We start from the raw sequence: 14,353 nt of genomic DNA, 5'->3' as shown, positions 1-14,353 counted from the left end.
AAATAGGGTTTGTTTTGAAAATTTGTTTGCCGGAAAAAATCAAATGAGGTGCACAGAAGAGCTGAGTTCATGTCTCACAGCCCCGTTTAAACAGGAAGCTATTCATTATTTTGGCCGAAATGGTCTATTTTAAGCACAAATCAGTGCCATGATAACAAAATCATTTCAAAGACTTAAAAAAACAATTCATTGTAGAGAAAGTATGGATTTCACAAATGTAGAATTTGTAGCTCGATTTGATCGGGCTACCAGTCGCTAGTATATATATATATATATATATATATATATATATATATATATATATATATATATATACACTCACCTAAAGGATTATTAGGAACACCATACTAATACGGTGTTTGACCCCTTTCACCTTCAGAACTGCCTTAATTCTACGTGGCATTGATTCAACAAGGTGCTGAAAGCATTCTTTAGAAATGTTGGCCCATATTGATAGGATAGCATCTTGCAGTTGATGGAGATTTGTGGGATGCACATCCAGGGCACGAAGCTCCCATTCCACCACATCCCAAAGATGCTCTATTGGGTTGAGATCTGGTGACTGTGGGGGCCATTTTAGTACAGTGAACTTATTGGCATGTTCAAGAAACCAATTTGAAATGATTCGAGCTTTGTGACATGGTGCATTATCCTGCTGGAAGTAGCCATCAAAGGATGGGTACATGCTGGTAATGAAGGGATGGACATGGTCAGAAACAATGCTCAGGTAGCCCGTGGCATTTAAACGATGCCCAATTGGCACTTAGGGGCCTAAAGTGTGCCAAGAAAACATCCCCCACACCATTACACCACCACCACCAGTCTGCACTGTGGTAACAAGGCATGATGGATCCATGTTCTCATTCTGTTTACGCCAAATTCTGACACTACCATTTGAATGTCTCAACAGAAATCGAGACTCATCAGACCAGGCAACATTTTTCCAGTCTTCAACTGTCCAATTTTGGTGAGCTTGTGCAAATTGTAGCCTCTTTTTCCTATTTGTAGTGGAGATGAGTGGTACCCGGTGGGATCTTCTGCTGTTGTAGCCCATCCGCCTCAAGGTTGTGCGTGTTGTGGCTTCACAAATGCTTTGCTGCATACCTTGGTTGTAACGAGTGGTTATTTCAGTCAAAGTTGCTCTTCTATCAGCTTGAATCAGTCGGCCCATTCTCCTCTGACCTCTAGCATCAACAAGGCATTTTCGCCCACAGGACTGCCGCATACTGGATGTTTTTCCCTTTTCACACCATTCTTTGTAAACCCCAGAAATGGTTGTGCGTGAAAATCCCAGTAACTGAGCAGATTGTGAAATACTCAGACCGGCCTGTCTGGCACCAACAACCATGCCACGCTCAAAATTGCTTAAATCACCTTTCTTTCCCATTCTGACATTCAGTTTGGAGTTCAGGAGATTGTCTTCACCAGGACCACACCCCTAAATGCATTGAAGCAACTGCCATGTTATTGGTTGATTAGATAATTGCATTAATGATAAATTGAACAGGTGTTCCTAATAATCCTTTAGGTGAGTGTAGCTTTGTGCTCTGACTCTAGCGACATTAGTAAATACAGCGTACTAACGAGAAACACAATGTTTTTCTGCCACATTGCCATCAGCTGTGTCGTTATTTTCTCTTTCTGTTTTGCATTCAATATATATTGGCGTGGCGGCCCTGTGCAGGTGCATAGTTTGCACATGCCTAAAGCCGCCCCTTCCCGCTGCTGCAGCCTAGCACTTCAGTTGTGACGTTACGGCTCATTAACTTTGGTCAAGGCTCGTGGCTATACTAGCAGATGACATTTCCGGTACATGATTTCTTCAAAACGTCGAACATTATTTATTTGGCAAGGACATGTCTGCATGCACTTTTTGTGGCATTACACATGTATTTTTTGAGCATGTCTGTGTCAATTAATAACATTCGACGTTTTGAAGAAATTATTTTATGACACGATTTACTTTTATTTATTTACTTACTTCCTAAAGCCTAAAGTCACAAGTAGTGTGCAGAGGGCATGCTCAAAACTGTGTGTAATGCCACGAAAAGTGCCTGCTGACACTTTAGTATGCAAGTAATGGTATATGCATTCTTGCTCCGATGTAGAAGGGAGCTGAGTTTACCTCTGTTACAGCGCGTCAATGTGAAAACAGCAGTATCAGATGCAGGGGTGGGGTGTGTTTGGGCTCGTGAGCGCAGCTGAGATAATTAAACCGACTAAAAAAAAAAAAAACCAAAGCTAACCTTTACAAGTATCATAAATTACACCGGCTGTTACAGACTGAAATAAAATGTATGTTTTTATTCTAAAATAGTAAGACAAAGAGCAGTTTACTTCTCAAAACGGAGAGGTGCAGGATCGAACTCGTGACCTTTTGATTCCTAGTCAGCAGCTGGTTCTATTGCACCACAGAGGCAGTCATAATCAACGGGTGTCAATGTCGCATGTTAAAGTGGCTTTTTGTTTCTGCAGTTATATTTTTGAATAAAAGCATAATTGTTGTGTTAGATTTGTACCTTTTGTGAAAATATTTATGTGATACTTCAGGCTTCATACATTATATAGTTTATGCCTACATTTTGTCATCTACTAGTAGAATATAAAAAACGTTTCTGTTTTAACAATGTGTTTACACAGATTACTGTAGAAACGGAACAGACATGAAATGTGTGTGTTCCAAACAACGATCTATTATTTCCACTCTAAAACTCCACTTCACTTCCAGAAAATCAATCAAGGCATGAGCTGGGAGAAGTTTGTGCACGTTCTAAGTCGGTGAGGGGATGGAATAGCCGGCTGCTTGCAGCCTGATTTTTATCAGCACATGTAGATGACAAAAGACGCTGGTGCAGAGCTGTGAACGATTTTAAGAAGCGATTTAAGGTGGGACGGATTTACGAGTTTTTTCGTAGGCTCTGGTAATTCTAGTGTTAAAAGGACTACGTACAGTAAGTCAAGGAACACAGGCCAAGTCCAAGTGTTATTAATCTGTTGTTGTCCAACTTGGTAGCCTACCACACATTAAAGATTTCATTTTGTTTTTGTTTTTTTTACATATTAGGATGTTCTTCAAAGCAAAAAGAACCAGCTTCATATGCAGATCATCCCTCACAGAACAGAATGATACTTTGTCAAGCAATTTCTCTATGAGGAAACATGCAACCCAATAAAGAAAAAACCATAGTTCTTCAATGTCATTTTGAGGAACGTACAATTTTTACGAGAAATTTTCGAGAGGTGTGGAAGCACCATGCTGTGCTATGTAGAATTAGACTCATTTGAAAGTAATTTTTTCTGTGTTAAGTATATAGGTCATCTTTCTAGATACTTTCTCATGCTGGAACGATTTCTTCAGTCACAAGATGTGTGTTGTGTTAAGGATGAATTAACATACCTTTCATATAATGCTAGTATGCTGAAGCTTTTGCTGCTCCTCAGGGCTCCAGGTTCATCCACTTTGACACTTTTATAAGAAAGTTCCTATAAAGAGGATGCATGAACAATAATTTGAGCCAAGAAATAAATTAACCAGAAAGCAATTCACTGACTGCAGATCACATTTCTCTCAAAAGAAATTAAGTCTTATCCTTGCCCACTACCTGTCAAGTAAAAGATGGGTGTATAATTTTAACCCAATAGTTTTGTACATAATACTTTTCATCAGTTCAGTTTTTAAATACTGTACTAAAGTGCAGCTTCCAGCTAAGACTGTTTAATAAGAGTTCAATAGAGGAGTCAATATTTTGTTTTTCAGTATAGCAGATATGGCGTATAACAGAAAAGGCGTATGATGAGTTGTATGACAAGTTGGACACTAAGGAGGGGGAAAATGACCTGTACCGATTGGCTAGACAGAGGGACCGAGTTGGGAAAGAAGTGCAGCAAGTTAGGGTGATAAAGGATAATGATGGAAACGTACTCACAAGCGAGGAGAGTGTGTTGAGCAGATGGAAAGAGTACTTTGAGAGGCTGATGAATAAAGAAAACGAGAGAGAGAAGAGGTTGGATGATGTGGAAATAGTGAATCAGGAAGTGCAACATATTAGCAAGGAGGAAGTAAGGACAGCTATGAAGAGGATGAAAAATGGAAAGGCAGTTGGTCCAGATGACATACCTGTGTAAGCATGGAGGTGTTTAGAAGAGATGGCAGTAGCGATTTTAACCAGATTTTTTAACAGAATCTTGGAAAGTTAGAGGATGCTTGAGGAGTGGAGAAGTGTACTGGTGCCGATATTTAAGAATAAGGGGGATGTGCAGGACTGCAGTAACTACAGAGGAATAAAATTGATGAGCCACAGCATGAAGTTATGGGAAAGTGTAGTGGAAGCTAGGTTAAGACGTGAGGTGATGATTAGTGAGCAGCAGTATGGTTTCATGCCAAGAAAGAGGACCACAGATGCAATGTTTCCTCTGAGGATGTTGATGGAGATGTTTAAGAGAAGACCAGCAGTTGCATTGCGTCTTTGTGGACCTGGAGAAAGCATATGACAGGGTGCCTTGAGAGGAGCTGTGGTATTGTATGAGGAAGTCAGCAGAGAAGTACGTAACAGTTGCACAGGATATGTACGAGGGAAGTGTGACAATGGTGAGGTCTGCGGTAGGAGTGACGGATGCATTCAAGTTGGAGGTGGGATTACATCAGGGATCAGCTCTGAGCCCTTTCTTATTTGTAAGGGTGATGGACAGGTTGACAGACGAGATTAGACAGTCCCCATGGACTATGATGTTTGCTGATGACATTGTGACCTGTAGCAATAGTAGGGAGCAGGTTGAGGCGAACCTGAAGAGGTGGAGATATGCTCTAGAGAGGAGAGGAATGAAAGTTAGTAGGAACAAGATAGAATACATGTGTGTAAATGAGAGGGAGGTCAGTGGAATGGTGAGGATGCAGGGAGTAGAGTTGGCAAAGGTGGATGAGTTTAAATACTTGGGATCAACAGTACAGAGTAATGGGGATTGTGGAAGAGAGATGAAGAAGAGAGTGCAGGAAGGGTGGAATGGGTGGAGAAGAGTGTCAGGAGTGATTTGTGACGGGTATCAGCAAGAGTAAAAGGGAAGGTCTACAGGATGGCAGTGATACCAGCAATGTTATATGGGTTGGAGACGGTGGCACTGACCGGAAAGCAGGAGACACAGCTGGAGGTGGCAGTGTTAAAGATGCTAAGATTTACATTGGGCGTGACGAGGATGAACAGGATTAAAAATGAGTACATTAGAGGGTCACCTCAAGTTGTATGGTTGGGAGACAAAGTCAGAGAGGTGAGATTGCGTTGGTTTGGACAAGTGCAGAGGAGAGATGCTGGGTATATTGGGAGAAGGATGCTAAGCATAGAGCTGCCAAGGTAGAGGAAAAAAGGAAGACCTAAGCGAAGGTTTGTGGATGTGGTGAGAGAGGACATGCAGGTGATGGATGTAATAGAGCAAGATGCAGAGGACAGAAAGATATGGAAGAAGATGATCCGCTGTGGCGACCCCTAATGGGAGCAGCCGAAAGAAGAAGAAAAAGAAGTATAGCAGACATGACACTTTCAGTCTGTGATTTTAATTCCTAAAATCAAAAGAATACCTTAAGAGTACATTTTCATTAAAAATACTGTGGTTTATGAATTTTAATCATTATGATGTAAAAATACAGCTTTCTAATTTGTTTAATATGGAATTGTTTGATTTTGGCAAAACCGTATGTGCATGCTATAGCATACTGGTTACATCATATATTCCTTATATGCTCCATACAACAAGAAAGCCACTATACAACTTGAAATAAAAACAAATTTCTCAAATTCATTTAACCTAATTTAGGGTAGGAGGAGGAGTGGGGCAAAGCCTACAGGTTAACTGGCAATATCAAACTGGTCCCATGCAAGTGTGGGTGTGTACAGGAATGGTCTATCATTGCTACCAGAATAGGCTCTGTTGTTGGAGTGTTGTCTTGTTAGAAGTCATTAGGTCCTCTAGCTTATGAACCTTTTCTCAAGGCTGGAAAGTTAAAACAAGAAATTTGTCATAGATCCGATAGTAACAAAGACTCATTTGATAATTAGTAGGTGGTGCCTTCAAAACTGTTTCAAGAAATTAAAAAAGCATAGATGTTAATGTAAGTGCTATTCTTCTCAATGGTTCAAGTGTTTTGCTCCCTCCCATTTTTTTGGGGGGCTAGCATTAGGCTGTGAGTGACAGGTCAAGCCTCTCAGCTCGGGTATGTGTACACTCTGCAGTCTCACACAATACAGGAAAACAATGACGATGTTCAGTTGGAGCCTGAAGGTATCTGTTACCTGCCCAAGATGAGTCATTTACAAATGCAGCTTTAAGTTTTGAATGTTTGTTCAATTAGCCTAAACTATTAATACGCTATAACTCATATCGCTAACAGAAATGGCACATTTACACTCACCTAAAGGATTATTAGGAACACCTGTTCAATTTCTCATTAATGCAATTATCTAATCAACCAATCACATGGCAGTTGCTTCAATGCATTTAGGGGTGTGGTCCTGGTCAAGACAATCTCCTGAACTCCAAACTGAATGGGAAAGAAAGGTGATTTAAGCAATTTTGAGCGTGGCATGGTTGCTGGTGCCAGACAGGCCGGTCTGAGTATTTCACAATCTGCTCAGTTACTGGGATTTTCACGCACAACCATTTCAAAGAATGGTGTGAAAAGGGAAAAACATCCAGTATGCGGCAGTCCTGTGGGCGAAAATGCCTTGTTGATGCTAGAGGTCAGAAGAGAATGGGCCGACTGATTCAAGCTGATAGAAATAACCACTTGTTACAACCGAGGTATGCAGCAAAGCATTTGTGAAGCCACAACACGCACAACCTTGAGGCAGATGGGCTACAATAGCAGAAGACCCCACCGGGTACCACTCATCTCCACTACGAATAGGAAAAAGAGGCTACAATTTGCATGAGCTCACCAAAATTGGACAGTTGAAGACTGGAAAAATGTCGCCTGGTCTGATGAGTCTCGATTTCTGTTGAGACATTCAAATGATAGAGTCAGAATTTGGCGTAAACAGAATGAGAACATGGATCCATCATGCCTTGTTACCACTGTGCAGGCTGATGGTGGTGGTGTAATGGTGTGGGGGATGTTTTCTTGGCACACTTTAGGCCCCTTAGTGCCAATTGGGCATCGTTTAAATGCCACGGGCTACCTGAGCATTGTTTCTGACCATGTCCATTCCTTCATGACCACCATGCACCCATACTCTGATGGCTACGTCCAGCAGGATAATGCACCATGTCACAAAGCTCGAATCATTTCAAATTGGTTTCTTGAACATGACAATGAGTTCACTGTACTAAAATGGCCCCCACAGTCACCAGATCTCAACCCAATAGAGCATCTTTGGGATGTGGTGGAACGGGAGCTTCGTGCCCTGGATGTGCATCCCACAAATCTCCATCAACTGCAAGATGCTATCCTATCAATATGGGCCAACATTTTTAAAGAATGCTTTCAGCACCTTGTTGAATCAATGCCACGTAGAATTAAGGCAGTTCTGAAGGCGAAAGGGGGTCAAACACCGTATTAGTATGGTGTTCCTAATAATCCTTTAGGTGAGTGTATATGTTTATAGTTAACACTGGGCAATTTTTTGAGAACTAAATAAAAATATTCAAAAAGCTTATAGTTTTGCATTATATCAGCTTCCATCCATCCATTTTCCAACCCGCTGAATCCGAACACAGGGTCACGGGGGTCTGCTGGAGCCAATCCCAGCCAACACAGGGCACAAGACAGGAACCAATCCTGGGCAGGGTGCCAACCCACCGCAGTTATATCAGCTTAATTGATCTAATTAATACAATAAAAACTTCAGAAAAATGACCCAAGAACAAATTTAAAATTTACCCCATCTTGCTGTACAATAAAAGTACAGCAATAGTTTTGTACATAATACCTTTCATAAGTTCAGTTTTTAAATACTTAAGTGCAGCTTACGTTTTATGAATATATATGAATGCCCGCCCCCCCTTGTATTATTAATTACAGCATCATGTATGTGTATTATTTGTCTTCTTCTTAAATGTGCTTGAATGTAGCAAGTAGACTACAAGAATATGTAAATAATGAAGGCCAGCAATTTGAGCACTGTGCCATTCTTTTGAGATAATAAAGATTATTAGTTAATAAAGCTATTGTAATAACCATAACCTGTATGTCTTTTTCCATATGAACAACTGTAAACCTACTTTTGCCCACCCCTGTATTTTCAAGCTATCCATCCATCCATCCATTGTCTAACCCGCTGAATCCAAATAGGGTCACGGGGGTCTGCTTGAGCCAATCCCAGCCAACACAGGGCACAAGGCAGGAACCAATCCTGGGCAGGGTGCCAACCCACCACAGGACACACACAAACACACCCACACACCAAGCACACACTAGGGCCAATTTAGAATCACCAATCCTATTTAATCAAAATCAGATTCACACTGGGGCCATAACCACAGAAACAGTGGTCAGGTGTAAACCATCCCCATACACTGTACTAGTACATCAGAGGAACAATTCCACACAATTAAAAACTTGCAATGAGACTCCAACCCAGTCTACTGGATTCATTAAGCACAACTGAAATCACCTGTAGTACTTTGTCACCCTCAGTTTGAAATGACACTAGAAAATATGTTTTAAGCTGTATTTACTAATACACTTTGTACTCTGGTTTAAGCAGCAGCTATTAAGAATTGATTAAGTAGCAGCTATTAAGAATTGATCTTATTTTGAATACCAAAGTGTAACATGAAACTGCAGCTGGAAGACACCCAAGGAATTCAGGCAGTTCAAGAATAAGCATGCGTAATCCTGTGGAGTAGGAAACAAGGACTATTTCTATAAATGTGAAAATAAAAAAGCAACTATGAAATTAGTCCAAACAATGTTTGTAGTTTCCACCCTCTTTTTGTTTTCTCTCTCCCATGTTAACAAAAATATTACACTTAGAAATAAATGCAGCCAGTTTTGCTAGTAATTTTAAAACATAGGCTACCTCTTAAATAAATTACTAACATTCTCTCACTGTTATATAATATCTATAAACCAACAAACAACCAGTAAAGACATACTTTGCAACAAGCAAAAACACCAGAGAATTCAGTCACAACATTAAAACAAAATTCTAAAGAGACATTAGCAATACTTTAAGCCAAAACTTTTCTTACAAACTAATTTTTAAAGAGAAGAGACATCAGTCATGGAAACCACTACAATTACTTAGCTATGCCTGCATAGTTATAAGACATATTTGTCCATGCTTCAAAGCCATTTTTACCTGAACAACATTTTTCCTATTTGTGTTACCCACATCCACTGTCATGTTCACTTTTAGTTAACTGGTCAAACTGTGGGATGAGCAGGACTGTCACAGTGAGACCATCTGTAATGCTGTTTCACAAGGAAATGTTGTACAATCATTTCAAAAACCCTTGCATTTCTCAAGTTATCTTTTTGTGCAATACAAGATATACTATATATAGAATAACATCTGTATTACTACATGGATTTACAATGCTTGGAATAATCAGGAAAAGGTACATTGTTGTGTTGTCATCATCTCCTTAACACAGGTAGAATGATGGCTGGGGGATTAGTGTTGCTGCTTCACGGCTTCAGATAAAATCTGTGAATCAATAAAGAATATGCATATGCATAGGACAACAGTACAGGATATACTCCCTTCGGTATTCTACTTTTCTTCCACATCCCAAATATGTGTGATTTTAAATTACACTGGAATGGCTGTGCATGTGTGCTCTGTTCAGGGCTAGTTCCTGTGGATGAGGCTAGCAGAACTGCACCTCTGTGAGCCTGAATTGGGATTAGCCAGTTTCTGAAATGGACAGATTATCACAATGGGAATACCACAGCCTGTAATTTATTACTATGCACATTAACTAAAAATCTCAATTGTTTCCACACCCTCTTGTAACAGATCATTTTATCAAAATGACACAAAAGTGTATTCAATTTTGTAAAAAAATGAGTTTTTACAACATACTGGACTAAAATAATCATCACATAAAAACTGAGTCTTAAGTTTCTCAAGTTAAAAAATGTTTTGCCCATTTTATTTATCAAATAGTAATTGAGAGTGCCATTTGATATATCAAAATGTCAAATACAATAGAAACAGAAATTACACGAATCATAAATACATCCTTGAAAATAAACTAATCCTGTTATGCTGTTAGGCCTATATATAGGTAGTACCTATGTTACCTCTTTTAGTCACTTTGCTATAAATAAAACGCAAGACCTAAAAGACAAGATTTCTGTTGCATGACAATAAGTTATTCAAACATACACAACAGTCCTGAATTATTAAAATTACAGTACATTCTGTTATCAATCACACCCTCCATTATGTGTGAAGATCCACCCCACCTCTATGTACAGCTTTCTACAATACTTTGATCATATATTTGCATTTCCTGCACTATAAAAATAACAGCCAAGTGCTCCACAGCTGAAGCAATTCTAATTTTAATACTTATGTCACTAGATCAAATTGGACAATCAAATTACAAATAAGTGGAACTATGTCAAAGGCCTTGGCTAAAACAAAACCAGAAAAGGCGGTTTTGAGAAAGAACACCTTTAAAAGAGGAATATCATTGAATACTTTGTAAATCTGATTTAACCCACTATTATCGACACCATGAGCATAGTTCCAATATAATTAATTAAATATTGCCAACGGTTTTAATACAATGAATATTTCTTGTTATTCAAGAATTACAACATTTACATAACCATAGCAATTATACCTAAACGAGTAGCTGACATCCAAGTCTAAAAACATGCTGCGTACATTAAATTAGAAGACTGATTTTTTGTATACAAATATCACACGTTTAGTTCTGACTCGTTTCCAGCCTTTTAATTTCCACTTCTGCATGTTTGAGTTGTAATTTATGCAGTAAACCAAATATCAAGACCAGCGAAATTGTATTAATGCAGCTAGCACATGAATACCTAAATTTCAAAGTCGGTGTAGTAACTTTGTAGTAACTTAAACTCAGTTCCAAAAACTTACATTAGGATTAAACATTAGGAAAAAACGAGAGTATCTTCCACCGTCATCTTTTGGAGTTCCACTGTGAATGTACGGTTTAACCCTGTGAGTTACGCCTTCATAAATACTACTGCCTAGGCAACGGCTACTTATAATTGCAATGGGTAATTACAGTATAAATTGTCAAAGGAAAACAGGAAAAATACATCGTACATACACACATCTCTCTTACATTAAACCACGACTAAACGACCCAAAAGAGCAGCATGGAAGACACCTTCCTTTTTATTCCTCCGCTTGAACCCCAGAAATATTTATATAGTAAGAGTGGTATGTCCCGAAATACCGGATTGGTGGATCAAGATATTCCCACGAGCAAGCAAGAACTTTTTACAGAGTATAAACTGCACGGACTTGTAAAAGACCGTTTTTTTTTCCTTTACTATCAGAATGTGCAGACTGACCAGACTCTGCTTCCCTTTCAGAGTAAACGTCACAAAACAACAACCTCTGGAACAAAAATACAATAACGAAACAGCTAATTCGCGTTATTGGTGCTTTGAATTCTTACTGTTTTTACTACGCACCTTCCCCTGTAGCTTTTCTCTCAGCAGTCATTTAAATCGTGTTTAGAAAAAGAATGGAAATGATCTATTGGGGATTTACTAATCGTTCAATCAGCTCAAGGGTCAGAGATTCACTGTGCAAAAGGTTCCAACAATGATCGTTTAAATCGATCACAATGCCGGTCAATCCATCATTAGTCGACATAGGCGACCGCCTAGGGCGCAAACATCCGAAGGGCATCATTTATGAAAATTAAGGGGTGCGCGCTACGGACACCATGATGAACCGCCCCCGTCGTGAGTCTCCAAAACCAAGTGGGCTCTCTTGCCCGCTGAAAAATAATACCGGCTACTCGCTATGGTCAGCGAAGGGCGACGTCCACTGGCACTAATCGATCAGGTACTAAGTTAAAGACAACATCATGTGATATGCACCAACATTATCCGATGAATAACAATACTTACATTATAGGTAAACTCAATGAATATAGTTCTCAGTCAGTCAGTTTTCTCATGGCTCAGTTGATGAATAAATGGTACACGGGAGAAGTTGAACTGCTACAAGTTACCTCTGGAGAAACCGATCACTTCCCGCTTAACAACGGACTGCCAAAGAGGCGTGACGTCACCACTGATTTGCTGTTTTTTTTACATACATCCTTTGTTTTGGTTCATTCAAGAGGTTTTCAAAACACTACACGTCAGCTCGTATTTCATCCTCATGCAGTTTTTGAGTTTTCGGAATAGTTTATAGTGGCCACTGGAGCGACGAAGTGCGCGCGGGTTCGGTGTGAGCGGCAGTTTTTTTGTCACATGAGGTTATTTGGTGACACCTGGTGTGAAGAGTGAGAGCGTCCTGCGACTGCTCATTTAATATGCAATGAATTTCGACAAAACACAGCACTGAAATGGACAGATCGATTTCAGGAAAACCACGTGTTGACATGGTCTCAAATATCTACATTTTAATTACAGGAGATTACAATGCTTTTTAAATGCGCGTATATATTGTAATTTCAGAAGGATTTGATACCCCGGATTTTTCTGTGGCGTTATATATAAAAACTGGACTTTTAATTAATTTTCATTGTTAAAGTTGTTTTTGCATTTGTTTTGTGATTTTTGCTCATGAATATGTTTTGTTTAAGTTTGGGGCCGGTGCTGGGTTTGCTTACCACCCTTACCTGATGCTTCCTGATTTATGAACCTTAGTATCGGTAGAGGGACTAGCTTACTTTGAATATGGACGGGAGTAGTGATTGTCTGCAGAAAGTCTAAATATATCTGCATGCACAATACTGCCGACATAATGAAAATGAATAAAAGTGCTTCCGTTGGTACTTAAATTAGACTATTTTTTCATAATGTGCAGTTCTAGCAGCAGATTGCAAGCAAACGCACATGCTGGAGGTGCTTTATTAACAAAAATCATCAGTGCAGAATTTAAAAAAATGGCTTCATCATAAAAATGAACTAAAAAAAAACTTGAGTCTATTAAACAGAACAGACAAGAAAGAATCTCAACTGCAGGAGTTCCCAAGTTCAGTCTTGGAGGTCAGGATGGTAGCAAGTTCTTGTCCCAGGCCAATTTATTAATGAGAAGCTCATTCATTAATTCCCCTGAAGTACTTATGGCTCTAATTACAGTTTTGTGCTTAATTTAGGCTTAATTTGCTTTTTAAGATACCCAGTCCGCTTTTTAAAAAATGCTTTTTGTTTTCTTAACCTGCTGCCAATTAACAATGAGTTGCAGATTACAAAGGTGCCACCAGTTCACCATCTCATCCCCTATTTACCTTTCTTTGTCTTTTATTAACTTCACATTTTAATGAAATGTTTAGAAAGAAATTAATACAAAAAAAAGAAAAGGAGTGTGAATTACAAATTTGTTCTGGAGCACAAATCATTTGAATGATATCCTCAGAAAGGAATAAAAATAAAATTATAAGAGTGACAGCATTAGAAATCCATAAAATTAGACAACAGTTCCTGTTACTGACAAGGATCACTTCTAATAAAGCAATTAGACTGGAGCAAAAATCTGCAGTCGCTGTGACACTCTAAGACTGACTTTGGGAACTCCTCTACTGTCATGTCCCTAAACTGACATGTCGTGTTGCTGCACAAATGCATGTAACTTTTCTTGTAGTTACTATAGGCGAGGTACTTGCATTCATGAAAGAGGCAAGGCCATTACTCTATTTTTAAAATTCATTTGAGTTAACTATTATTACTTGTAAAACATTTTTAATCGGTAATACAAACATGAAAGTATATCCCTGAGGTTTCAAGTTGTAGAACTGATAACATCTGTAGGTGCCCAGAATTACTTACTTTGGAAAATGGGCCTCTAGAGTCTCAATGTTTAACAAGTATGCATTTAATTTTACCCCTTATGTACTTGTATATCAGGGACTTCCACTTTCAGTCCTAGGGTACTGATGGGGCTGCAGTCATTCATTCCAATCAGTTTCACAAATATGCATCATCTTTACGTCAATTGATCTCATTGTTTAATTGGCTATTCTGTGTTCTTTTATTTTTACTTTTAGAAAAATGTGCCAGTGCTGTTATTGACATTTATATAACATTCTGAAATTTGCATTTTTTGCCATATTTTTACATTCTTAATTTTTCTTTACCATATAGTGGAATTTCCCCCTTGTGTATAAATACTGACAATTAGTGAAAAGAAGTGCAGGCCCAGGTGCAAAATGACCGAAATGTTAAAAGGAAATTAGCGACTTCAGTGTT

The 14,353-nt window shown here is 38.9% G+C and overlaps 1 protein-coding gene across 6 annotated transcripts in view; it reads right to left on the bottom strand.

Annotated features, from left to right (window-relative positions):
* Positions 1–12,409, bottom strand: part of LOC120523495 (type 2 lactosamine alpha-2,3-sialyltransferase-like) — a 159,976-nt gene extending 147,567 nt beyond the window's left edge. For 2 of the 6 annotated variants that reach the window (XM_039744857.1, XM_039744861.1), the window contains exons 1-2: positions 12,065–12,407; positions 3,398–3,483 (exon numbers count right to left, since the gene is read on the bottom strand). In XM_039744857.1, coding sequence (XP_039600791.1) covers positions 3,398–3,404 — 7 coding nt within the window. In that variant the 5' untranslated portion in view covers positions 3,405–3,483; positions 12,065–12,407. Of the gene's footprint in view, positions 1–3,397; positions 3,484–11,054; positions 11,147–12,064 lie in introns of those variants that run through there. The other 4 variants (XM_039744862.1, XM_039744858.1, XM_039744859.1 and 1 more) reach the window with 4 other exon arrangements.
* Positions 12,410–14,353: the final 1,944 nt, after the last annotated feature.

Source organism: Polypterus senegalus, chromosome 2 (genome assembly GCF_016835505.1).
Source record: "Polypterus senegalus isolate Bchr_013 chromosome 2, ASM1683550v1, whole genome shotgun sequence".
NCBI lineage: Eukaryota > Metazoa > Chordata > Cladistia > Polypteriformes > Polypteridae > Polypterus > Polypterus senegalus.
Note: the sequence above shows the minus strand (reverse complement) of the source record. Positions and strands in the feature narration are given on the sequence as shown.